The following is a 26,631-nucleotide window of genomic DNA, read 5'->3' as shown; positions in this document are numbered from 1 at the left end:
CAAAGTGGCCCCCCCACACCCCGTGTGGCATTTCTGCTCAGAGCTGCCGCCCCCAGGAGGATATTTTTAGCCAAGCGGCGTAAGTGGAGAGAGCCCATGCGTGTCGGGGCTGCCGTCAGCAGGGGTGGGGGGTAGCAGGAGGCAGGCAGCGGCTAAAAATACTCAGGGCACCCAAGGATGAGCCTCGGAGGCAAGGATGCATCAGCCCAAGACCAGCCACCGGCAGGAGGAGAAAAGCCCGGGAGAAGGCAGGGAGGCAACGGGGGGCGGGAAGGATAAGGGGGGGTGAGGCTTGGTGGCTTCGCTCCCAGGTGGAAACAGAGGGAGAAGGAACCAGAGGTTTGGGGGGAGAGAGAGAGAGAGAAGCAGGCAAGTCCAGCGCCACGGCTGAAGAGCCAAAAGAGATCACGGGCAGAAGCGGGGTGGGTGAGCCAGACTGGGGAGCCAAGCAGGGGAGGAGGCTGCTGCCTCGACGCCAGCCCCGCACAGCCCGGCTCGCACCACCTCAGCCAGCCCACCCCGCCTGGAATGGGGACTGTCGACCCGACGCCCTCACCTGTCATGGTCGGCGCTCCGGAACCGGGGCAGCATCTGGCGGAAGCTGCTGGTGCGGTCCAGCTTGGGCTGACTTTTCGCCCGTTTGATGGAGCTCTTCAGGCGACGGCTGAGGAATCCCTGTTGCTAAAAGTGGGGGACAGCAAAAGAGAGGGAGGGAGAGAGAGAAAGAGAGAGAGGTGGGCCCCCAGGGCGACAGGTGATGCTGAGACCACGTTCCCAGTACAGAACACACACACACCGGGAATGGGGTGGGGAGGCAAGGCAAGGGACTGGGGTTTCTGGTCAAGCTCTTCTGGTCAACCTGAACTCAGCTCTGGAAGGGACAGCTGGGCTCTGCGGACCACACCAGACTGTATAAACATCTGGCCCACCTCCATGTCCTTCCACATCTGGGGTGCTGCAGCTGCCCTGAGCCAAACGGGCTCAAACGGCCTCAGTCTCACAGGCAGCGGCATCACAACAGGGCCCCACACGCAACGGGTCAGCACTGCCATCCTTTCAGCTTTCCCAGTTACTTCCCCTTTCATTCCTTTTTTGCTCCCATCCACGCCACAGTTCATTGGTCGCTGCTTATTCCGACTGCCGGTCCTTCCCATTCTTGCCTTTTACTCTAGCAGTGGTCTCCAACCTTGGGCCTCCAGATGTTCTTGGACTACCACTCCCAGAAGCCTTCACCACCACCTTGGCTGGCCAGGATTTCTGGGAGTTGAAGTCCAAGAACATCTGGAGGCCCAAGGTTGGAGACCACTGCTCTAAAGCACCGTCTAGTCTAACAGAATGGAGGAGGGAGAAGAAAGGGGTTATCCCAGGTAAAAATGGATTACAAAAGGATATGGAAAGGAGTCCGCTGAAGAGGGCTACATTCATAAATTCCAGTGTGCATCTAAAGGTCTACACCAAGATCAGGGCTTTTTGAAGTTTACTATATAGAGAGCAACTAGTTGGCTTTCTCCACCGATCTGTGTACAGCCAAACTATTGTCACTGGCAAAACCTTGTCCAACGTACCTTTTCTTAAAATCAAGTCTGATTCTCAAGCCTGGAAAGCTTGCATTCTTTTTTTTATCTACCTATCGCCCAGAAACTACATTCTCAACTCCATGACTGTTTAATAGCCTATGGAAACAATGGCATGGTCACCTGGGCAACTCATTGTCAAGGCTCATACCGTGTTGCCTAAACATGGAGTTGAACGGGATTGCGTGAGCATCTCCTGCTGATCTGGCGTGCCCGTTCTCACTCCAGCTGTGAGATCGATCCAGCAAACTAGCCAGAGCTCAGGGAACACGTGGAGTTTTCCTTCTGCTCTGCATTAAGCCAGCAGGATAAGAGACCCAGCTGCTGATGTGCGTCTGTCGTTCCCTACCTCCCATTCCACTGTGGTTCCACTTCTATCCCCTATACCATCACAGACACTATATATAAACCGGTGGCCCAGATTTTGCTCTCCGTGTATGAAAAAAAAAAACTGATCGGCAGTCCATGGACGCTCACAGTGATGGTCTTCCAGCTGCTACCTGGCTATATCTTTGTGTTGTTTTTCCCCCCTCTGAATTCTAAGTGTGTTTTAACACAATCGCCAGCTAAGTTGTATTTCAGCGTTGGTCACTTAATGGCCAAACTCCTCTTGTGCAGTTACGTAAAAGGCATAACTTTTAGCAGCACATTAACATAAATTAAGAATTCTCCATAAGCATTTTTGGTTGCACGCCAAGCCACAGAAGTGTGTACGCACCAGACAGCGCCTATGGAAATTACTTGGCCTAGGACAGTTTGCCACTAAATGTTACGCTTTTTGCGTAGTGGCGCAAGCGGATTTCAGCCACTGTGTTTTTAGAGTTTTGCTCTTTTTAACTACATGCTAAGCCACTTTAGGGCCCAGCCTAAAGTCAGGCAACATACACACATACTACTGGGACGACCAGGGGATACAAGAAATATCTCTAATTGTGACACTGTCTACCCCACACACCCCAAAATCCTGGAGAAAAACCTGTTGTTCATCACAGATGGCAATATTTATTTATTTATTTAATAAATAAATAAATAAATAGATAATTGAAACTGTGGATACCGATCCTGTGGATATGGGCTCTACCAGACCAGGAGAGGTGAACTAAGACCTGACTCCGAAAAGGGGCGCCCCCTGGCTCCTTGCCCACTTGACTGGAGGGTGGGGGCAAGGAGGCGAAGAGGGGGGCACCTGCCTTTCCGGGCCTATTCTCTGACGGGGTCCAGCTCCTCCACCCCGTCAGGCTCCCTCCATAGGCTGCTGCCCCCTCCCAGCACCCCCAGGGCCCTGACGCAGGAGGGCCCCCTTGCCTGCCTGCCCGCCTGTCCCAGGACGATCCTTAATTTTAGGGCCACGGGTGGGGCAGAAGGGGGCAGAGACAAGACCGAGGGAGGAAGAGGGAGGAGGCTGCTCACCGAGGGCCGGAAGGGGGGCGCCGGCGGGGCATCCATGTTGATGCTGTACTGCTTCCCTCCAGGAACGCTTTTCCGCCGGGAGCGACTGGCGTGGTAGTCTGGAAAGAAAGATGGGAAGGTACAATTCTTCCAGCCACCGGCCACTCAGGCAGCCGACGCAGCAGGAGCAGGCAGGTCCCACGGCTCACACACACACACACACACACAGAGAGAGAGAGAGAGAGAGAGAGAGAGAGCGTCTGGCATAAGGGATTCTTGTAGCCAAGGGCCTCTGCGCCGACTGAGGGATGGGCTAGATGACCCTCGGTGGCCCCTGGGATCGTCTGTGGTTTCAGGAGACAAGGTGCCACGGTGGGTGGCCAAGAACAAAGAAAAGGGGGCCAAGAACCAAGGAAGAAGGCGGGAGGGGGGGGATTTGGCATGGGTGGAGGCAGCTTGGGAGCCCTTTCACGGCCAAAGGCTGGGTTGACCAGCAAAGAGCGAGACGGAACTGGGTTTCGTCGAGAGGTGGGAGCCGGAAGTCGTTGCACCTTTCCGGAATGGAGACCCTCCATTCCCCGGTGCCTTTCCCATCACCACCACCACCACCACCACCACCACCTCTTCTTCCTCCAATCCAGAGAGCCACACTGGGGGAAGGGACGGAAAGAAGACAGGGAAGGGACGCGCAGCAGAATGAGGCCAAGCAGCACACAGAGAGAGAGAGAGGGAGGGAGGAGGAGGTCATCCGGGCGGCTGAAAAAAGCCAAGGACTGCCGGTAAAGCAGAGAAGTGCGTGCGTGCGTGCGTGCGTGTGTGTGTTTATGTGTGTGTGAGAGAGAGCGAGAGCGAGAGCGAGAGCGAGAGAGCATGCAAGCTTATCTAGGGTAGGAGCAGAGCCCGGCAGGCCATGCACACCCAGGCCATTGGTCCCTTGACGAACTACCTTAGCAGCCCTCGGTGGGGAAGAGAGAGAGAGAGAGAGAGAGAGACCAAGAAGAAGCATCAGCCTTAGTCTCTCGGTTCATTGTTTCATTCAAGAGACTCCCACACACATGTACACACAGAGACATGCACGAGTGCATTCTCTCTCTGTGTGTTCGTGCAATCCTGCCTTTTGCTTGTGAATGGCACCAGAGACGGGGGGGGGACCCTCAAGCCCCCCCCGAAAGTACCTCGAAACTACCAGTACTTCCACCGTTGCCCACTGACTGGCGCCGAAGGTGGAAATAACCATCACACCCCTCCTCCCCCCAGAGGCTGACCCTGGTTCCCCTCTCCCCCTTGCCCCAGTCCACTAGCCCCTTTCCTCCGGCTGAGAGCCCAGAGGTCCAAAGACTTTACACCCCTCCAGATGTGCCAGCACAGCTGCCCTTCCACCCCCTCCCCGCCTGGCTGTGTTAGGGTGGCTGGCATCTCCTCGCCTGAACACGGAAGCAGGGTCTCCCCCTTCTGCTCCGGGGATTGTGGCCCCTGTTGGATTTCCGCCTGTCGCGCAGCCGCCGCAGAACCCTCAGGGAGGCAGGAGAGAAAGCAGGCCGTCATCGTGCCCGATGAGCCCCTTCTTCCAACTCCAGAGGAGAAAGTATGGCTATATTTTAAGGCGCTGGAGGAAATAGTTACAATCCCAGCCAACCGTTTCTCCCCTCCCTGGGGGCCGCCAGACCCAAAATCTCTGCAGCGTCGTTAGCCACGGAGCATGTACAAAGTGCTGGCCCCTGAGGATGGAGACCAAGCCACCTGTCTGATGGGCCACCGAACAAGGAGGGAGGGAGGGAGACGTGGGATGCTGAGATAATGGGGGTCAGGGACGCAGAGAAGGGGAAACGTTCCCCCCCCAGGCAGTAGGGCCTGGACCCACTCTTTCAGCGCTTGGCTGCCCTGGGGGGGGCAGGCAAGGTTGCGCTGGCACTCCTGGGAGAGGAATGCCAAAGAAGAGGCCAGCGGGGGGGGGGCTGTTCTGTGCGCTGAGAAGGGCCCCCGCTGTGCCCGTGAATGCTGCTGCCGCCCCCACGCCGATGCCTCATGTTCTGCTCAGGAAGGGGCCCCGAGCCCTTCCGCGTCACCCGGCGTGCCAGGAAACAGGAAGAACAGCCGGGCCGAAGGAGGGCCCCCCCCCACCTGAGGGTCGAGAGCCTGTCCTCCCGGGAGGCCCCAAACCTTTCCAGGAAGGCCGCCGGCGCCCTCCCCAACCGGGTGGGGAGTTTTTCGGAGACGGCACAGCAGCTCCGGTTGACAGGAGGCTCGCCCCTGTCTGGCCTCCCTTGACCCCACCCCACCCCACGCCACCCCACCTCGGAGGGGCAGAAGCACCCTGGAAGGGCTTGCCCACAAGGGGCCCAGCCGGAGGACAGGGAGGGCCTCGAATGGGGGGGAGGTGGGGGAGGCTGGCAAGGGTGCCCAAGCGGCGGGAGGGGGAAGAACTGGGGGCTCAGCAGGGCCCCACTGGAGGCAGAGGCCATGGGGGTGTGTGTCGATATCTCCCCATGCAACTACAGCAAGGGGGCAGAGAGAGAGACCTGGGTGGGGGAGCAGACAGCAGGAAGCTGCAGCCCCTACTCAAGAATGCAAGACTCCTTCCGTCGTCTTTATGATGGGGAGGGGGGGACGGTGTTTGTTCTGGTCGGAAAATGCCGGCTGACAAAGTGATGGGCAGGCCAGCCAGGGGTGAGTGACAGGAGGGCTAATTAAAGAGGGTTAAGCATCTCCCGCCTGGACTTTCGGGAAAAGAGAGAGAGAATATGCTGGGCGATTGGGGTGGGGAGGGATGCACGCACGCATGCCGAGACTGGATGTCAGAAGCCCCTCAGGTCCAGGGCCTGGGGGAGGAAGAGGCCTTCCCCCCCCCCATTTACCAAGGCTCATGGCTGACCCGCTCAGCCGGAAGGACAGCTGGACCCAGGCTGGGGGAAGGGGCTTCCCCTCGAGCCCTTCTGCCCGCACGAGGGGAAGGCCATAACGGGCATCGTGCCCAGGACTCCACATGTTGAAACAGCTGGATCGCTCCGTGGCTTGAAAGGCTTCTGGCTGTGGAACCAGAGGTTGGGGGTCCAATTCCCCCACCCCTCCCACTGGGCCTCATTGACCGGGGGGGGCTGGACTGGATGATCCTTAAGGGTCCCTGCCAGCTCTGCAGTTTTAAGCATATAAATACGGAAACAGGGGAGCAAACGCGGTCTCTCAGGCTAGGCATCCCTTGCCCGGCTCAGCCTCCATCTTCCATCCTCCTCGTGATCCAGAAGGCTCTAGAGCAGCTGCCCCCGTGGTGGGACAGAAGGGCAGGCAAAGGCTTTTAGAAGAGCTACTGCCGGGGTTCAACCAACCCAAACACTTCTCCCCCCCAAAAAAAAACAAGCTTCTGCAGAGGCTTGGCTACCAGTGGGCACCAGAAGGGCAGTCTCTGGCATTGAGTGTGTGCTAACCCCCCACCCCAAGGGCACCCTTTGACCCCTTCCTGAAGGTTGACCAGAACTGTTCCTCTCTTCTTGAAGGCCAACCCTCTCCCCCAGTATCCCCACCCCCACGCACGCAAGCACAAGAGGGAATCGAACCACCAGCCAGCAGGAGCCTGGGCGCCATCTGTCTTTCTCTGCCACCCCCAGGAAGGCGGCCTGCCAGCCTTGCCAGGGATCCCTCCACTCTTGCTCCCCGCCACCGCCAGTCAGCCCCTCTGCCCTGCCCTGGCCCTGCCTGATCACTGGGGCTGGGCTGGGCGTGGGGGGGTGGTGGTGGTGGGAAATGGAAGGCCCCTGAGAGAGGCCAGTGGCCGCAACACGGACCTCCTCCTGTTTGTACCTCCCCGAGGGGGGGTTTCCTCTACCCTGCCCACACCAGTGGGTCTTGTCAGCACTCCCTGGGGGGGGGTGGCAGGCCGGGGAGAGGGGGGGATCAGCCTCTCCTGCTCTGCCTGGGTCTACTCTAGAGGAGCCAGACCAGAACAGGAAGCGGTTCTTCGGACACCCCCCCCCGAACCTGACCAGGAGCGTTGGAGGAGGGGGCTCGGCCGGCGTCGCCCCGGGAAGAAGAGGCAGCGAAGAGGGGATCCGGGAGCCGCCTTCGAGGATCTTGAGCGGCTGCCCCAGGGAGGAGGGTGTTGCCACTCAGGGGAGGGGAGACCCACACATTAGCAACCGGGGGGGGGTTGGTTGGTGGTGACTCAACCCAAGGAAGCCCTTTCTGGTCGTGGGGGGGGGGAGCTGTTTCCGCCTCCCCCTCCTTCTCAGCAGGTACCCTTTCTCCATCCCCGTGGGGAGGAGGAGAATTCAGGGGTGCACTGGTTTGGCACCCTGAGGTGCTGGAGGCGCGACCCACAGTCTCAAACACCGGCCTCAGCGCCAAGGGATGCCCCTTCGTGCCCCCCCACTGAGCTGGCCAGAGTAGCCCAGGACACTCTGTGGAGGGGGTGTCCCTCCGGAGGGGCCACCCCTTGCAGGGCTCCCAGCCATGTGCTGGGAAGTGGGGCCGGCATCCTTCCCCCCCCTCCAAGGGTTCTTCCCTATCCCCAGGCTGGTTCCCTAACCCCCACCCCCGACCCCCACCCCCCACCCTGGCAGGGCAGCATTGCCAGCCCGCCTTCCACGCGCGCCTTGCCAACCAACCAACCCCAAGGACTCGTCCTCCCCGCCGCCCCACGGCAACGCGTCCCCCCTCCCTCACTCACTCACTCTCCCTCCCCCCCTCCCTCCAGTTCCATAAAAGCGCGCGCACAACGGGCGAACCTTCCACACCTGCGCATGGATGGAGAAAGGGGCGCGCGCGCTAGGAATCGTGCGCATGCGCGGAGCGCGCCCAGATCCCCACACACACATATACACACACACAAACAGAGAGACCGGGAGGGAGGAATCCTGGCCACTTCCCAGGCCTCCCTGCCCCGGGGCTCAGCAGGAAAGGGGGGAAAGCCGCTCTCGCGCAGGCCGAGCGGGGGGGGGGGGAGGCCCCGGTTGCGCCCTTCCCCCCCCCCCCGCCAGCCTCCGCCCGCTCCCTCCATCCGTCCGTCCGGGCGCAACCTTGCGTGCCCTCTCGGCGGCGCGCCCCCGCATCCCCCCCACCCCCACCGCGCCGGTCTCACCCGGAGGCGCGCCTGGTCGAGGAAGCTGCTCCCTTTCCCTCCCCCCCTCCCGGCACCGGGACCGGCGAGGCAGCGGGACCCTCAGGGCGATCCCGAGGAGAGCGCGCGTCCCCCCCAGCCTCTACCTCCCCCTTCCTCCTCCCCCCGCCACTCCCGGCCACCGGTTCCCTTACCTGCGAGGAGAGCCCTCCCCTTCCCGCCGCCGCCAAGGCCTCCGCCGCCGCCGCCGCCGCTACGGCTCTCTCGGTTGCCGAGCGGGGCGCATCCCGAAGGCCTGGCGTGGGTGGAGGCGGCGGCGGCGGTGGGGGAGGGGGCCGCGCAGCCCCGATCCTAAGGCTCCATGCCGCTGGCGGGGCGGCGGCTGCCGGCGGTGCAGCAGCCAAGACGGGGCCGCCGCCGCCGGGAGCTGGTCCGCGGCTCCCTCCTCGCTCGGTGCACGCCTTGCTCGCCGCCGCCGCCGCCCCCCCCCCCGCGCCGCGCAGCATGCCGAGCTGTTGCTAGGCGACGCGCTCTCGGCTGTCATCAGGAGCACGCGCGCGCACGCACACACACACAAGCGCGCGCCCCGCTCGCTCTTTGGAGCGGGGCCGGGGGTCAGAGCCCCCCCTCCTCCTAAGCCCAGGAAAGGAAGGCTGCCCTGTTCCCCCCCCCCGTCGCTCCCCCCCTCACGGCACGGAGCGCATCCCGCCGCTTGTGGTGGCCCCGGGCCCCGATCCCAGCCCTCTCCCCATCGGGACGCGCACGCAAGGCCGGAGAACCGGCGGAGGGGCGCAAAAGCAGCAATGGGGGGGGGAGTTGGATAGTGGAGGGGGGGAGAGGCGGAGGCACCTCCGTGGGGAAGAGGGGCACCCTGCCGCTCTCCCCCCCCCCCCCGGCAGCCCAGCCTGGGATACCCCCCAATCCCTGGAGGAGGGGGGACTTCCCTCTCCAAAACGGATTTCCCCCCCCCCAGCCTCTCTCCGGAGCGGACCCCTAACCCTAACCCTTTCCTCCCCCCCTCCCACGCCGCCCTCTCCCCAGCTGGCTCCAACCCGCGCTCCGCCCCGAGGGGAACCCAAAGCCTTCCCGGAGCTCCCAATAGTGCCCAATGCGGGGGGGGGGGGACGACGACGACGACTGCGGGGGGGGGGGGGAGAGAAAGAGGTCGACACTTACGATCCGGGCCCACGAGGGAAAGTGGCCGGGCGGGTGACAGCCGCCCCGGCAGGCCAGCCGGTCGCAGCCCGTTCCAGAGGACCCCGCGGGTCCGGTGCGGGGGCAGCGGCGGGAAGGCGCCTGCGGAGGGGGGGGGTGGGGTAGGGGGGGTGGGGGTCATCCCAGGCTTGCCCCCCCCTCCCGCCCGTCTTCCCCTCGCAGGCTGCCCTCCAGGAAGGTCACCCGGGGTCACCGCGGCTTCCGGAGAGAGCACCTGGCGTTCGTGGGGGGGGGGCCGAAGGCGGGAGGCCCGGGTGGGGAGGGGGCAGCGCTTCCTGGGAGGGGGCCGAGAGGCCAGCAGGGGGCGCCACGAGGCAGCGACAGCCGGGCCCGGGTGTCTTGGCTGGCGGGGGGGGGGGGAGTTAGGGGGGGCGCCGCGTTGCCCGGATCCCGCCTCTCTCTCTCTCTCCGCTTTTTCCCTTCATCTCTTCTTGGGGGGGTTTCCATGGAAACCTTTTAAGCCAACTTCTCCGGGAGACAAAAATCTTTTTTTAAACCCTAAGCAGAAAAAGGGAGAAAAAGATATTTGGGGGGGGGGGAAGAGAGGAAGAACAGGCAGGCCAGCGGTCATGGTGGTGGGGGGGAGGAAGCTTTGAGGAGTTGTGGATCGGGTGCAGGGGCTCTGCCTCTGGATTCCCCAGGAAGAGGGAAGGGGGGGGAAACCAAATGCCCCCCCCCAAGAAAACATCACCCTCCACACCTTACAGAGAGAACAGGTGCACAGGGCAGGGCTGGGGGGGATAACACAGGTTGGCCCTCAAGATTGGGGGTGGAGAGAGTTGGGTGAGAACCAGAACTCCTGGGTTCTCAGGGAAGGGACTTGGGGGGGGAGCATCAGGGGTGGGGGGTGGAGGAGATGTTGTGTGCACGACACCCCCTGCAGTGGACAGCTGCCCCCCCCAAACAAGCACAGGCTGGCAGCTGCTCCAGGCTTCTTGTGGGGGGAGAGAAATCAGGTACCCTCAACCCCCCCCCCCACACACACACACACCACACGCACAAAACACCCACGGAATGGCCAGGCGCTGAAGAAGGCTGGTGCCTGAGAAGGCTTCACACACACACACACACACACAGAGGGTTCCTATAGCAACAGTTGTCAAGCACCCCTGAGTCCTACCTTTCAATTGAACTTACAATTATGGGATAGTACCAGAGCTTGAGGGGGGGGGGGAAGCACATAGATGAATGGTTGAGAAGCTGCTGGCAGGGGGTCTCCAATCCCCAGGGCATCAGGACAGATGCCTGCAGGGGGGGGGGGGGGGAGGAAGCACAACAGAAGGATTCCCTCCCCACCTGGACAGAGAAAGCCCATCCTCCTCCTTTCCCCCAGGAAGGTCTGGAGGCATTGGCCGGGGGGGGGGGGGGAAGGAGCAAGGACTGGGACGACCCCAAGGCCCCTCCAGCTGACCAGGAGGTGACCGGGTCACTCTTTCCTTTGAGGGAGGAGGGAGGGCAGCATGTGGTGCTCGCGCCCCCCCCACAAGGCAAACCTTGCCCCCCCCCCCCCCCGGCTAAGCTCTCTCCCGCCCTGCCGCCACGATGCTCTGGGATGGAGCGGCCTCTGGGCGGGTGACCCCAAAGGAGGACTGAGGAGCTCCCGCAGCAAAAGACAGAAAGGGCCCAAGGTCTTTTTTTGGGGGGGAAGCATCTCTTTTCCCAGCAGATGGGTGCCGATGCTCCGACTGGAAGGCCCATTTGCGATGGGCACTCTGCACATGCTCGCCTTCTCTACAAGCTTGTCTAGGACTCCAGATGGGCTTGTGAGCTTTTCCCCACTCTCTGCCTGCAGGCCCCAAAAGGGGTACCTCTTCCTCTGAATACAGTGCACGCGCACGCGCGCCTGCGAGCGCACACAGGATGTCTTTTGGGGGTCCGGGTAACATTTCTCTAGGAATAAATTAAAATAAAGTGGAGCCCTTTGAGAAAGGATGTGGGGCCCACAGAGATGTCCTCGGGGGGGGGGGGGCTAAAAGGGCAAAGTGCCACTCATAAGAGTCTTCATGGTGGGTGGACCGAGTGTCCTTCCCATCTCTCTCTCCCCTCTCGCACACACAGGTACACACCCACACCCCGCAGCCTTCATAGGTTTGGGGTGCTTTCGACGCGCAGAAGACACTCTGACCCCTGCCTGCCATCCCACCATAGAAACTGTCTGTGGGAAGCAGCACACAGAGGAACGTCACGGTTCAGCCCCAACCCACCACCCCACCCCTCTGTCCCCATTCCTCAAATTGCCAAGGGAGCCCCCCCCCTTTCTAGCACCCTCCGCTTAGAGGACCAGCAAAGGCAGCGCTGTGTGTTTTGGGGACTTCAGCTCAGCAAGGGTGGGGAGAAGGCCTAGGTTCGCCTGCCCGCCCGCCCCCAGTGCTGTGCCTGGTGCGCCCCCCCCATCCTGCTTGGGAGTCCCAGCAAAGCAGCCCCACATGCCCAAGAGGACCCTCTGGGGATCAGGACCCTCCCCTCCCTTCCCTCCTCCTCCTCCTCCCACCGTGCCACCGCCGCAGGGTCCCTACCGTGCTCAGGGTGGGGCCGGCCCTCCACCGGGACGCTGACCGTTCTCCGCAGAAGCTTGGTCCGGCCGGGGTCCCGCTGGCGTTCGCGCAGGAGCAGGGGGTGAATCTTGCCCATGAGGAGAGAAGAGGGAGGGAGGGAGGGAGGGAGGGAGGGGTTAGGTGTCAGCGCTGAGGAAAGCCCCCACCCCTCCTCTATTCCCTCCTCCCGGGAAGTAACTCTGACACCCTATTTTCAGGAAGACCTCTGTGTGTGTGTGTGTGTGTGTGTTTGTGTGTGTGTGTGTGTGTGTGTGTGTGTGTGTGTGTGTGTGTGTGTGTGTGTGTAAGAGAGAGAGAGATTTCCACATGTCACAAATCAAAAGCCCCTTTTCAAACCTTAGAAACACAGGTAGCCCTAGCTGGGGTGGGGGGCAGCTGGAACCATGGGGGCGAAGGCACAGTTTGCTTCCCCTACTGATCAAGGTTATGGGGTGGGTGGAAGGACTGGGGTCCAGTGATCCCAGTGGGTTGACCCTCGCACAAGGGTTTCTGTTTGGAGAAGGGAGGGGATTGTTCACCCTATTGCCATCAAGCCAATTCTGACTTAGGGGAGACTCTTTTTAGCATTTCCCAGGTAGAGAATATACTCAGAAGTGGTTCTCCCCTTCCCTTCCCCTGGGGGGGGGGCACTGGGGGATAGTGCCGCTGGCCCCCCCAAGGCTACCCAGGCTGGTTCTTCTTTGCAGGAGACCCGGTGGGGGAATCGAACTCCCAACCTCAGGATCTGCAGCCAGAGACCTAAACCCTTAAACCGTCGAGCCAGGTTCAAACAGGCTCGTGGGACAAAGGTTAACGTGCAGGACGCCAGGGGTGAGGCGGGCTTCCGGAGCGGAAGGCAAATTTCCTGGGCTCCAAACATTTTCAGAATTCATCCCGAGAGTCTTTTCTCTCCCTATTCTACGCCTTCAGAAAAAGGCCTCCCAGTTTGTGGATGTCATCACGGCTGAGTGGAGATTCGAACCCAGAACTTTTGGGTCACAGTCCATCACTGTCTCCACTATCCCACTCTGGCTTCCCCATGGATTTTGGATTCTAGTAAAAAAAAACAAAAACCAAAAAACAACAACGTGGTCTTCTCCTTCAGCCTCTGCTCAAAACGATTTCTCCTTATGGCACGGTCTCTGGCTCTCTCTAGTGGCCATTTCTGGTCCATGTACCCTGGGATAACATATATAAATAGGTATTTTTAGGAGGTTTTTTTGTTTAATATTTCCACCAGCAGATAAGTGAATCGGCAAATACTGATCCCATGAATTGGAGGGGGGGGGGTTCCTACTGTAATTTCAATAGTGCAATTATTGTATTTTTAAATGTTTTTAATGTTTCGATGCCGGTTGTTTTAATGTTGTAAGTTGCCTCGGCTCCTCCTGGAGTTATAAACAAAATATTTATTTTATTTATTTATTAAAAAAAAATTTATTCCGCCCTTCTAGACTATGTCTACTCAGGGTGGCTCATAAATAAATAAGAATTTTCTCCGTGACTCCAGAGTCCTGGAAGCCTTTGGCCCAGAGGTGACCTACTCATGAGGTGGAGGAAAACAGCGCTTTCAAAATATCTCAGATTTTGACTGCTGGTGCCCAGATCAGGGCCCTATTCTTCCCCTTCCCCATCAGACCTGCCCCCATGGCCTGACCCACATCCACGGTTACTGTTTTTCCAAGCTCTACACATCCTTGGGCATGGCTTTCTGCAAGCCCCCCTGGTCTCCTTCCAGATCTGTTCAGAAAGGCGCTCTCGAGGAAACCAGCTGCTGCCAGATGTGGGCTTCCCTCCTGTCTCCCTACCATTCTGTGGAATATATTTCCCATACAGCTGTTAACTGGTTAAAACCTTTGAACAGCACAGCTGGAAGGGACCCGAGGGATCATCTAGTCCATCCCCTCTCAAAGAGGCTTAGTAGGGAATTGAACTCCCAGCCTCAGACCAGTTATTTATATATCCAGCCATTATTTATTTCCGTGCTCGTACTAAGAGCGCAGGGTTTTTTTTCAGCCTAGACTTTTAAACTATTTGGATATTCATTGGGATTTAACTTTAGTTTACCGATTCTGACAGGTACGGTATTTCGGTGGCTGAAATGCCATCCTAGCCATGATCATGCACCATAATGCTATTTCGATGCTATTGAAATAGCCCGCTTTGGGTCAAAAAGAATCTAATTATCTTACCATTTTAATTTGTTTTAATTTTACCTATATGTCATATACGGCCATCACTGGCAGCAACGCAGCCCTCTTGATATGAAGAAAGAACACCAATAATGCTTCGATTGACTGGTTTTGTTTTCATTTCGGATGCTTCCAAAGTGCTTCAAGCCCCACTCTTGAGGGTTGGGTGTGTGTGTGATGGGATTGAAATATTGCAAATAATATAACTAAGGCCAATTGCCATAACAACCACCATCACCACCTTGTGTTATTTTTTTTAACATCGCTTCTTCCCTCTTTTTCTTATTCACGTTGGAAAGAAATTTCATGAAACGGACGATGCTGAGAGAATTTCCCTAATTCCTCTTGACTGATTGTGCTGGGAACCCCCTACTCAAAGCCCCCACCTGGACCCTTCTCCCGATCTTTTCCCATCTCTTGCTAGCCAGACCTCAACTGGGACGGAGTCTTCCCCAGGCCAAAACTGGGCTCCGGTGCATTTTAAGGGGTGCAAAGGGACACACACGCACACCCTCCTTTCAGGGCCCAGGGAAACAGGATCATCATCGTCATCATCGTCATCATCGTGCTCTCTCTCTCTCTCTCTCTCTCTCTCTCTCTCTCTCACCCCACACCTCCTGGCACAGGGGTTCCCCCCCCCAGGGTCCAACTTTCAGCTCCAAACCATCCCTCCCTCCCTCCCTCCCCCCCTCTCTCTAGGGCACTACCAGGGGGTTTCTCCTTTTCCTGTGGGGTCCTTTCCTGCATTTTTTTAAAAATGGGAAATAGTGATGGGCTATAGTTGATGGACTGAGAATCCCGTGGTCTCTTCCCCCCCCAATCCTTCAGAATGACCCACAAGGGAGACGTTTCTGGGGTCAACCCAAGCACTGGAGCTCCTCAACCTCATTTTTGTGGGGTGGGGGAGAGGAGGGGAGGAAAGGGGAGGTCCTGCCATCTCTCTCTCTGATAGCATCCGAAAGGGAGAGAAAAGGTGGGCCATTCACAGGGCTGCTCCCGGGGTTGGGGGGGGAGACAAGCTTTGGTTCAGGAGGGTGTCTTGCGGGACGCCACGTCCCTTCTCTTCCCCCAGCTCCCTTTTTCCCTCCCCACACACCCCCCCACACCCCACCTCCCCACCCCACCCCTGCCCTGCTCCTCACCTCCTCCTCGTCCAGCATTAGCAGCTGGTTCCCGGAAATGATGCAGAAACGGGGATTCCAAGGTCGGTCGTAAGGAGAGTGCATATATTGAGTGCGGTGAAGTGGGGCCCCTCGCACATCTGTGGGGCGAGAAGGGAGAGAAGGGTCAGGGTTAATGCGGCAGAGATCAAGGAGGGAGCAAGGCCCCATCGAAAGCTTGCCATCCGACTTGATTTCCCCCGGGGTGCGGTATCGTCTAATAAAAGGCATCGCCCACTTCTGAACTTACATTCCCTCCACTTCACTGTTCGTTCTCCCTTTGCAGGCACACGTGCAGAGATACACTCACCACCCCTTGTCCTGCAGAGATTTCTTTCTCTCTTTAAAATTATCTATTTCTCCCGCTTTTCTCCTTAAAAACAACCCGGGGGGGGGGGCTTTCATAGTTAAAAAAACCATATTTAAAAGCTACAAACAGTAAATATACAAATATTTAATAAGAATATTATATTTAGAATGGTCAATACAACTAATGCTACAAACACACTTAACAAAGGCACAACCGTTCATTTAAAAAAAAGCTCCACTCAGGCAGCCAATCCCCGAGGGCACATTTGCCTGGAGAGAAGGGTCTTTTGCCTGCTTGTGGAAGGACAGCAAAGACGGGGCCAGGCTGGCCTCCAGTGGGAGGGAGTTCCAGAGTCTAAAGGAGCCGCCATAGGGAAGACCATCTCCCATGTCGCCACTAGATGCATCTGTGAGGATGGTGGGACCAAGAGGAAGTCCCCCCCCCGATGATTGTAAATCCCCGGCAGGCTCAAGAGATGGAGAGAGAGGGAGGACTACAGGGTTAGGATCGTGGGCAGGAAACCTCAGCGCTTGGCACTGGGTGCCACCTTCGTTGGGTGCCCATCCTGAGGTCCACTGGGTTTCCTGGGCACTTGTAAGCTCCTTTTCCCAGCTTAAAACATTGCAAGGTCTCCTGTGACGCCAAGCCACTAGAAAGAAGAGCTTTAAGCGATAAAACAGCGAAAAAAATGGGGTTTTGCAAACAATATCAGTAGATTTAACACAGTATTATAAGCAGCTGCAGATTTCTGAAATAACATCATCAGAGCTACCAAAAAAAGCCATATTGGGAACAGCATATATACGGCGTTGATATTTAGCAGATACTTGGGGGATTTTTTGGTTAAGACTTGTATTTGTTATATAATACCAGTAAAAATGCTTATCACTTTGATTGACAGTGCCTGATATTTTTTTGATGATGATAACAACAACAAGGGACTCTTAAGAAAGAAACCAAAGGCTTGATTTTTTGCTCCCCATGAACAAGCACTCCAAACCAATGTGATGATTGCTAAGACCCAAGGATTTAGTGCTAACAGCAAATGTGGACTCTGCTAAGAAAAAGATGAAACTGTGTCACACCTCATCTGCAAATGTCCAACGATTGCACAAACAGATTACAAAGTTAGACATGATAGAGTGGCAAAGTTAGTGCACGGGTCATTATGCAAAAAATATAACGTGCCGGCCTCCAAAAACCTATGGAAACATCAGTAGAGAAGGTGTCAGAAAACGAGGACGTCAAGATCTCGTGGGATTGCAGGATCCAAACAGACAGACACCATGAACATAACACACCAGACATTGTAGTAACAGAACTAAGAAATGTCCGGATCATCGACATTGCAATTCTAGGGGATGTTGGAGTCAAAAATAAAAAAAAATGGAAAAACTATCATAGTACAGAGACCTGGCCATTGAACCATCTCGCTTGTGGAAGAAACACACTTCAGTGGTCCCCGTAGTCATCGGGGCTTTGGGAACAACATCAAGAAACTTCACACAGTGTTATAAGGAGTAGCAGATCTCAGAAACTGCACCATCAGAGCTACAAAACCCAGCAATATTAAGAACTGCATACCGACTACATCGCTATTTAACAGATACCTAAGTTTTTGGTTAAAACTTGTATCTGTTCTATAATGCCAGTCAATGTTTTTATAAATTTGACTGTCCCTGGTGTGATGATGATGATGATGATGATGATGATGATGATGATCATCATCATCATCATCATCATCATCATCATCATTATTATTATTATTATTATTATTATTATTATTATTATTATTATTATTATTATTATTATTATTATTATTATTATTTATTCCCGCAGGACTTCGGGCTCTCTTACAGAAAGAGATTTTAGGCCCGGGGATGAACTTTTGGCGATCCAGGAGTTTAGACTTCGATGCCAACAATAAAGGACCATGGGAGTTGTAGTCCAAAATATCTGAAATGCCAGAGGATGGGCCACTCTCGGCCTAGAGCCAACCGGACTGGGCCCACCACCACCCCCTGGAACGATCTGGGGGTGGGCCGGAGAGCTGCTTTTAATTTAGCCCTAGCTGGCATCTGCCTTGCCAAACAAGAAGGAGCCCCCCCTCTCTTTCTCTCTCTGCCTTTCTCCATCCCCTTCCATTTGGGAATCTTCTGGGTGTGGGGCATGTGGGGTGGGGTGGGGGGATGCAGAGTCAAGGTCAGGAGCCCGACAGACTCCGTTGCCCCATGGATGTGTGAAAGGGGTCACCCGGAGGGTGGGGGGGCAGCATCCGTATCGGTATTAAGGGGGCAGGAGGTCGCTCCGGATGGCGGCTTTCAGAAACAGGAGCGTCTTGGTTGACTCTTGAAAGCGTAAGGCTACAGCCGGGAGACAATGAGTTGACTCAACGGAATAACTTTTTTCAGGGGGGGGGAGAAAGTATCCAAACTAACCTGATGGAGGGTAATTTTATAAGGTACTTCCCCCAAGTTGTTTTGACTGCACTGTCCAGGTTTTGTGCTGAAGGAAGAGTGAATAGAAAATGTGATCTTGGTGGTGTGTGTGTGTGTGTGGAAGAAAAGGAAGAGGTGGCATCGAAGGGCAGGATTCGTGCCAACCGGCCGAAAAAGAGCAGGAAACCAAGAGGCCCCGTCTCTTTCTGGGAGGTAAGATCACGGATCACATCCTCCCCACCCAGGACTGGATGATGGGATTTCTAAGCATCTGGCAAGGGGCCAGGTTACAGGTAGGGTCTTAAACGCCCCTCCAGAGAGCGTGCTGGGAAATGCCGTCAAGGTTCCCCTGGCAGGCGAGAGCTGGTCCTGAAACTTAACGCCGGCTCTCTTCTCAGTCCTACAATTTCTACGGTCAGCATCAACGCTATAACACCACCAAAGTCTATTAAAAAGCCCCCCCCCCCCCATTCCCCGCTCTGTCCTGGTCCAGAAACGCCTGCAATTTCAAGCTGAATGAAATGTACGAAGCTTCTCTGATGAACGTTGTTTTTTTTTAAAGTCACCGACAAAAGGAAAACAGGGAACCGCAAACACAGGCCGCTCCAGTGTGGCCTTGGCTGTTCCGGGATGTGAGAAGGACAGCCAGGCTATAGCGGGCGCCCAGGGATGCCGACCAGGGATGCCCCCAAACGCTCAGGAAGGCCCTCCTTGCTCTCCGTTGGCACCCCTGCGCAAGGCGGGAGGGGGGTTGTGCTAACCCAGCATGCCTCCTGCCTCCTCCTTTCTCCACCCCTTCCAGCTGCCATAACACCAAAAAGGGGACATCCTTTTAAAAAAAAATAATTTTGTGCCATTCAGTTGATTCCCACTTATAGTGACTTCTTTTCAGAGTTTTCCAGGTAGAGAATACTCAGAAGTGTTTCCCCCCTTCCCTTCTTCTAAGGGGCATTTTCTGGGACGGTGCAGCTGGCCCAAGGCCACCCAGGCTGGCTCTTCTCTCAAGGAGACCCAGTGTGGGGATCGAACTCCCAACCTCCAGCTCCACAGCCAGAGACCTCAACCACTGAGCTATCCAGTCAGGTTCAAAAAAACAAAACAAAACAAAACAGGACCTTGTCCTATTAATTTTGCATATGGTCATTTAAACAAATATATGCAAGTAGAAATACCGCTCACCATATGACCCAAGGCTGTGCCGAGACAGCTATCTTAAGGACACGATGCTGAGATAAAGATGGGGTTTAACTCAAAATAAATATAGCAATATATAAGGTATCAGATTTAATAATTCTCTGGCTTATTCTCCTTGCATTTTCTGCAGCTTACTGAAAATGAATATATTGAGAAAGCAAAGATACAGAGGCCCCTGCTTTTTCTAGTCAAATGTCTGGCTAGGCAATAATCAGTTCTTTCAGATGAATTGTCTGAATGGTGCTTTCACAGCGTCCACTCTTGGGACTGACCTCCCATCTGAAGTTCACATAGATATGACCTGACAGGCCACCCCTTTTTTTGGCCCCCCACAACAGCTGTTATTTTGGGGTGTGTGAATGGCTTCTTTTCTTATAACATGATTTAAATTCTAAAAACGGATTAAAAAAAACCAATGATTTTTTTAAAAATTAAAATTGATTGAAATCAAAATTTTAATTGATTTTTTAAATTTAAATTGTCCAACCCCCCCCCGATTTTTAAAAATTTAAATCATGATTTAAATAAATTCGATGTGACTCCAATCCACCCCCGCCCCAAACCATTTTTTTAAACTTAAAAAACACTTGAAAGAGCTGACCAGATAGATTTACCACTTAACGTGTCCGCTGCTCACAAAGATCATTTATTCATAGTGGCCTCAACTTCTGACAAAGGGGTTTTCGGATGTTTTTCTTGCTGTTTTCTTTCCAGCCCAATGTTTTGGGCAGGGCTCAGATGCTAGCCTGTTCTGAAGGTGGTTTTTTTTTGGGGGGGGGGCAATAAAAAGATGCCGGACAGCCTGTCCTGTGTTGTGGACCGTGTGTGAGGCACAAAATCAGGAGGCCTGGGTTCAAATTCACGCTTGGCCAGGGAAACTCACTGAGGGTGGGCGCGCAGGATGGCGGCTTACACATCAACAAAAGGAGGAACTACATCAATGAAAAAAGAAAGGAGGAAAAACAGGGTATCCGTTGGGATAAAAATTCCACATGTCATTTCATTTGTGTTGTGTTTAACATCATGTCTGTTTTGATTTATGAGGACCCTTTTCAGGGTTTTTCAGGTAGAGAATACTCAGAAGTGGTTTTACCCTTCCCTTCCTCTAGGGGCGCTGTGGGGCGGTGCAGCTGGCCCAAGGCCACCCAGGCTGGCTCTTCTGTCCCTGATGGCACCATGGGGGATTCAAACTCCCAACCTCCAGTTCCACACCCTGAATCCTATTGCATTGAGCTATCCAGCTGACTAAAGGTACAGATACATTAGAAGTGTGTTTTTTTTTAAATTTAAGCAGAATTACACAGTGTACTTTTCTTTCCCCTCCCAAAACTCTCAAGTGTTTCAGGGTTGCTCCACATGGGGAAGAAACAGGAAGTGAACACAGCCTAAGAGGACGTACATACGTGTAGATCTAAAGAAGACCAGAGAGGAGAACGCACAGAAGCCTGTTTAGCCATGTTTGGGGTGCACTCTTATTTCAAAACTCCCGTTCCGATTGTCTGCATCATGACCAACACCTCGCCAAAAACCCAAAGCTAACTTTGCCCTAATGGGTGACCCCCCCAAAACCCCTCTTCAAAAACCTCCACGGTCCCCTGAGGCCGTCCTTTCCCCATCAGAAAGTTCTTATTGTCAATAGGTAGCTCCTAATTTTCATCTCCATCCCACAATTTCCTCCAGGAAACAAATATTTGGAAAGGACTGCCACCTGCCACCCATCGCTTCTCGGCTCCCACCCGCATCTCCAGGCTGAACTGCAGGGCCCAGATCCGTCGACCATTCCTCGCTTCCAGGGACTCGGTTTCCAGACCCTTTGCCACCTGGGTTGACCTTCTCTGGACCTGCTCCAGTGAGTGTCAGGATCCTAACCCTCACGGGCACCTGAGCCCTGATGGGAAGGAGGCAGCCTCGTCCATTCAGTCCGATTTCCTTCTGAGCCGCCAAGACCCGGACGAAACCACATCACCATACCCTGGCCTTATTTATTTATTTATTTACAATATTTTTTAGCCGCCAGTGGCTTCTGAGCGGCGTACAACATTAAAACTTAAAAACATTAAAAACATTTTAAAAGACAATATATCATATATTAAAATAATTCTTAAAACATTAAAATTTATAAGTCCTGCTGCTCATGTGGCCAGCTAGGGAATACTGTTTAATTAAAATGCTGGCTAAACAGAAAGGTCTTTGCCTGGCGCCGGAAAGCCAAGAGTGTTGGCGGATCTCTCTAGGGAGGGCATTCCAAAGTTGGGGGGCAACAGCCGAGAAGGCCCTCTTTCAACATGCCATCCCCCTCACCTCTTTCAGGGATGGCACCTTCAGAAGGGCCTCCTGGCCTGATCTTAGAGGATGGGCAGGCTCATATGGAAGAAGGCAGTCCTTTAGGTAACCAGGTCCTAAGCCGTTTAGGGCTTTATATGGCAAAGTAAGCACTTTGAATTGGGCCCGAGCAGCAACCGGCAGTCAGTGTAAATTTTTCAGAACCAGCGTGATATGAGTCCGTGTGGCGGCACCACTTACCAGCCGCGCAGCCCGGTTCTGTGCCAGTTGCAGTCGTTGGACCGTCTTCAAAGTCTGCCCCACGTATAGCGCATTGCAGTAATCCAGTCTGGTTGTTACCAGTGCATGAGTGACTGCTGCCAGGCTCCGCTCATCCAGGTAAGGGCGAAGTTGATATATTCTCCGCAGCTGTAAGAAGGCACCCCTGGACACCGAGTCCACCTGGGCTTCCAAGGTCAGACCGGGGTCAAGGAGCACCCCCAAGCTGCGGACCCTGTCCTTTAGGGGGAGTGTAATCCCGTCTAAGGTAGGGAGATGGCCCTTTAACCTATCTGGCGGGGCACCTACCAGCAGCACTTCAGACTTGTCTGGATTGAGCCTCAGTTTATTGACCCTCATCCAGACCATTATTGAGTCCAGGCACGAGTTCAGAACGGTGACTGCCACACCTGGATTGGTAGAGAATGAGAGGTAGAGCTGGGTGTCGTCAGCATATTGCTAACTCCTCAGCCCAAACCTCCTAACGACCTCTCCCAGCGGTTTCATGTAGATATTGAACAGCATGGGGGACAGTATAGAGCCCTGAGGAACCCCATGACGCAACCGCCATGGGTCAGAGCTACTGTCCCCCAGCACCACCTTCTGGACTCGATCAGCCAGGTAGGAGCGGAACCACTGTAAAACAGTACCTCCGATTCCCATCCCAGCCAGCCTATCCAGAAGGACACCATGGTCGATGGTGTCGAAAGCCGCTGAGAGGTCCAGGAGAATCAACAGGGATGCATTGCCCCTATCTTTCTCCCAGCAAAGGTCGTCAAACAGGGCGACCAAGGCAGTTTACATCCCATAACCCGGCCTGAAACCCGATTGAAATGGATCTAGATAATCTGTTTCATCCAGGAGAGTCTGGAGCTGCTCAGCCACCACACATTCCAACACCTTGCCCAGAAAAGGGAGGTTTGCTATTGGACGATAGTTATTCAGTACACCTGGGTCCAGATTAGGGTTTTTTAGGAGTGGGCGAATCACTGCCTCCTTTAATGGGGCAGGGACGACTCCCTTTCTTAACGAGGAGTTGATGATCTCCAGGACCCAGGTGCAAACTGCCCTGGCAGATTTCTTTATTAGCCATGATGTCCAAGGGTCGAGTTGTGTAGTGGTGGCACGAACCGATCCAATCACCCTGTCCACATCCTCGGGTCGCAACAACTGAAACTCATCCAATAAATTATGACATAAGTCCGGAGCACTGGACACAACCATGGGCTCTGCATCAACAGTGGAGTCCAAATCTTTGCGAATCTGAGCAATTTTTCCCTCAAAGTGTGCAGCAAATTCGTTACCGAGAGCCAGTGAGGAGTCCAGGACCTCCACCGAACCATTAGGTTGAAGAAGGTCCTGGACCACTCAAAATAGCTCTGCTGGACAACACGCCGAGGAAGCGATACGGCTGGAGAAATACTGGCGTTTCGCCAGCCGTGTTGCCACAGAGTAGGCCCGATAATGGGCTCTAAGCTGTGTTTGGTCATAGTCGCAGCGATATTTCCTCCATCTGCGCTCAAGCCGTATCCCCAACCGTTTCATAGCCAGAAGCTCCCCTGTGTACCATGGAGCCTTATAGGCTCTGCGGGCAGGGAGAGGGCGCCTAGGTGCGATCGTGTCAACCGCCCGGGCCATCTCCTTGTACCACAAGGCGACCTGGGCTTCAACAGGAGCACCGACCATATCAGCTGGAAACTCCCCTAGAGCGTTCAGGAATCCTTCAGGATCCATAAGTCCAACAGGGGTCGTGGGGGTCACTGAAACCCTGAGACCACTGCCAGACCCACCATGAACCAGGACTGAGATGATGCCAGTCTATCATCCCACAGCACTCTGGGTTCAGTGCTTAGCCATCTCTAAGGGTGAACCAGGAGGGCATTTTCTGCTCAAGAAACCGAAGAGCTGCACCCAGACAGACAGATTGACTCTGAGGGCACATGGGGGGGGGGGAGAATGAAGGGATCCGGGGGGGGGCATTAATCAGTTGCTCTCCCCTTTTCTCTCTTTAGTAGAATTCAGGATGTTGTCAAAATCTGGCCCACCACCCCTCTTGCAACAGCTCCACCGCAGCCTTTCTAGCAGAGATTGATTGATTGATTGATTGATTGATTGATTGATTGATTGATTGATTGATTGATTGATTGATTGATTGATTGATTGATTGATTGATTGATTGATTGATTGGTTGGTTGGTTGGTTGGCTGGCTGGTTGGTTGGTTGGTTGGTTGGTTGGTTAGTTGGTTGGCCCTGCCTTTCTCCTGAAAAAGGACTTGAGGCAGCTTACATCATTGAAATACTGTACAATATTTAAAGCTAAGGAAATGAAATACTTTTTTTAAAAAAAGATCAAACAAACACTACAGCAAAAGACAGTAAATAAAAGCAGCACCCAAAACACATTGAAAGCAGCAAAAGCACGACCCTCTGTTGAAAAGGCCCACTCAGGCAGCCAGTCATGGAGGGAAAGCCTGCCTGAAGACAACGGTCTTCACTGCTTGCGGAAGGAGAGCCAAGCCTGGCTTCCAGTGGGAGGGAGTTCCACAGGTTAGGAGAAGCCACAGAGTAGGCCCTCTTCTGTGTCCCCATCAGATGCACCTGTGAAGGTGTTGGGAGCAAGGGAAAGGCCTCTCCTGGGGATCTTCACCTCCGGGCAGGCTCATAAAAGGAGACGTGGTCTTTGAGGTAGCTTGGACCCAAGCTGTTTAGGGCTTTATAGGTTAAAACCAGGACTTGAAATTGTGCTTGGAAACAGACACTCAGGGAAAGGAATGACCCTCTAAGAGGCAAGTTTCCAGAACCCCAGAGGGGAGAATTCCCATTTAATAGCTATTTTAAAAACCTCCCTGGGCCACTTTGAGGCATTTAATATTAAAGTAACCAGAAACAACCATCCAGAAATAACATTTTTTTAAAAAATGTGCGCTTCCACAGGTTTCTGGCGATGGAATCTGTCTCTACCAGGGGTGGGTGCAGCATCTTCACCATGGTGTTCGGGAGGGAAGTGAGCAGAGGATATTTTGCTAACAGCACAGAAGGAGGAAAAGAGAAGTTTGATTTGCCCTGATCTGGGGGCAGGGGAGAGCCGTCTCCACCCTGGCATTTTCTGGAGGCCCTGCACTATATATCCCAGCATTCCTGGCCAGGAATCCAGTTGTGGGATTGGTGCACCTCTGGAAAATTGCCACCTTGGAGAAATCATAGGTGAAAGCTTAATAAAAGTAAAGACTAAAAAAAAAAAGTCAAAAACACAGTGGCATCTTAAAGACTAACATTTATATATAAAATGTTCTATATCGCTTTTTCTTCGTCTGATGAAGTGGACGGGTCCACGAAAGCTCACATTAAATATATATATTTAATGTGAGCTTTCGTGGACCCGTCCACTTCATCAGACAGAAGAAAAAGTGATATAGAACATGGCAAACATTTATACATAGCATCAAAGCGTAGCTATCAAAATACAGAGATGGTGGTTGGTAGGTAAGATCTACACTTTGATGCCAGGTATAAATATCTGCCACGCTCCATATTGCCTTCTCTTCTGTCTGATGAAGTGGACGGGTCCACGAAAGCTCTCATTCCCAGATATAAAAGCTAGTCCATGAAGCACCGCCATGTTTTTGTCTTTTTAAAAAACTTTTCATTTCTATTTCGTTTTCATCTCTTGAACGCTTGCACAGACAAAGGTGGATACCCTCTTTCTATAACTACCACCTTGGAGAAATTAAGGTGGGGGGAAACAGCAAAGGTGGGGCGGCGAGGGGGAGGGGGGGAAAGAGAGGTGTTACTCGGGTGCAACAGTGGCCACCAAAGGTGCCTTTTGTCCACCAGCTCAGTACGTTCCCAGTAACATTAATCGTCAACATGCTCGGATGCAGGGTGAATGTGAACGGGTTTGTTTCCCTCCCCCCCCCCCCGAAGTCACTCACAGTTTAAAGAGGCAAACACGGATTTTCCTCCCCCCCCCCCCCCGTTGTAATTAGGCGGTTCCTTTCCTCCAACCAGCTAGCAAAATCCAGAGAAGCAACCTCACCAAATTGGCGCTGGGCACAAACACATACACACGCGCACACATGGGCTTTAGAGTTGTGGACACTCAGGAGACCACAGACCTCCACACACACACCTCTACCTCTGCTGGACCTCCAAAGGCCTCTCCTTCACTCACGTCTATCCTCACCAACTGGGCCCATGCTCCCCTCGCACCTCTTGAGTTCTTGCCACCCAAATGGGCAGCAAGGGGTCGGCCAGAACCCCCCCCCCCTTTTACACCTCGTGAGCAGATCCAGCGAAACTTCTCCCGTAAAGGAGAAGCCAGCGGACCAGGAGAACCAGCAGACCAGTGGTTTAGGTGGGTTGGCTGTCTGATTCCCCACTGGGCCTCCGTGATCCATAGGGTCCCTTTCATCTCTGCAGTTCTATGGTGGTGATGATGATGATGATGATGGTTCCCATTCTGAGTGCCTTGCCCAGCCTTGTCTGGGTGGGGCAACCCCATCTGAGCATCTCTGTAAGCCACGTGACGCCCCCCCAGGTGCTCTCTCGGAAAAGCACCTTGCTCTCAAAGGTTGCCAGAGACTTCCTCCTGACCCATAACCCTGAATCAGGCTAATTTTAGAGCCTGCCTAAAATGCAGGGTTTTTTTTTAAAAAAGATAAGCTTTCATTGGCATCCTCATTGGCCCATTTAGCCCTGTCCATCAGACTCATTCTGCTACCCTTTTATGCAGGTTTATCAATGGCTGTGTTTGTTTGGTTGGTTTTTTTTTAATCGTGTTGTACTCTTATTATTATTATTATTATTATTATTATTATTATTATTATTATTATTATTATTATTATTATTATTATTATTATTATTATTATTATTATTATTATTATTACTATTATTACTATTATTATTATTATTATTATTATTATTATTATTATTATTATTATTATTATTATTATTATTATTATTATTATTATTGCACTTGATTTATTGGTTAGTGCTTTACAGTGAGTGGATGATATAAAAATTAATTAATTGTGG

General features: G+C 54.0%; 1 protein-coding gene across 11 annotated transcripts in view; it reads right to left on the bottom strand.

Annotated features, from left to right (window-relative positions):
• Positions 1–26,631, bottom strand: part of SYNGAP1 (synaptic Ras GTPase activating protein 1) — a 65,147-nt gene that overhangs the window by 32,796 nt on the left and 5,720 nt on the right. For 8 of the 11 annotated variants that reach the window (XR_012082967.2, XM_072987136.2, XM_072987131.2 and 5 more), the window contains exons 2-5: positions 15,097–15,215; positions 11,745–11,850; positions 2,985–3,082; positions 557–681 (exon numbers count right to left, since the gene is read on the bottom strand). Coding sequence is in view for 10 of the 11 variants with exons in the window: in XM_072987136.2 (XP_072843237.2) it covers positions 557–681; positions 2,985–3,082; positions 11,745–11,850; positions 15,097–15,215 (448 nt within the window). In the remaining variant the exon portion in view is untranslated. Of the gene's footprint in view, positions 1–556; positions 682–2,984; positions 3,083–8,207; positions 8,483–11,744; positions 11,851–15,096; positions 15,216–26,631 lie in introns of those variants that run through there. The other 3 variants (XM_072987132.2, XM_072987140.2, XM_072987139.2) reach the window with 3 other exon arrangements.

Source organism: Pogona vitticeps, chromosome 2, assembly GCF_051106095.1.
Source record: "Pogona vitticeps strain Pit_001003342236 chromosome 2, PviZW2.1, whole genome shotgun sequence".
Lineage (NCBI taxonomy): Eukaryota > Metazoa > Chordata > Lepidosauria > Squamata > Agamidae > Pogona > Pogona vitticeps.
The sequence above is the reverse complement of the archived record's forward strand: the minus strand, read 5'-3'. Positions and strand labels throughout refer to the sequence as shown.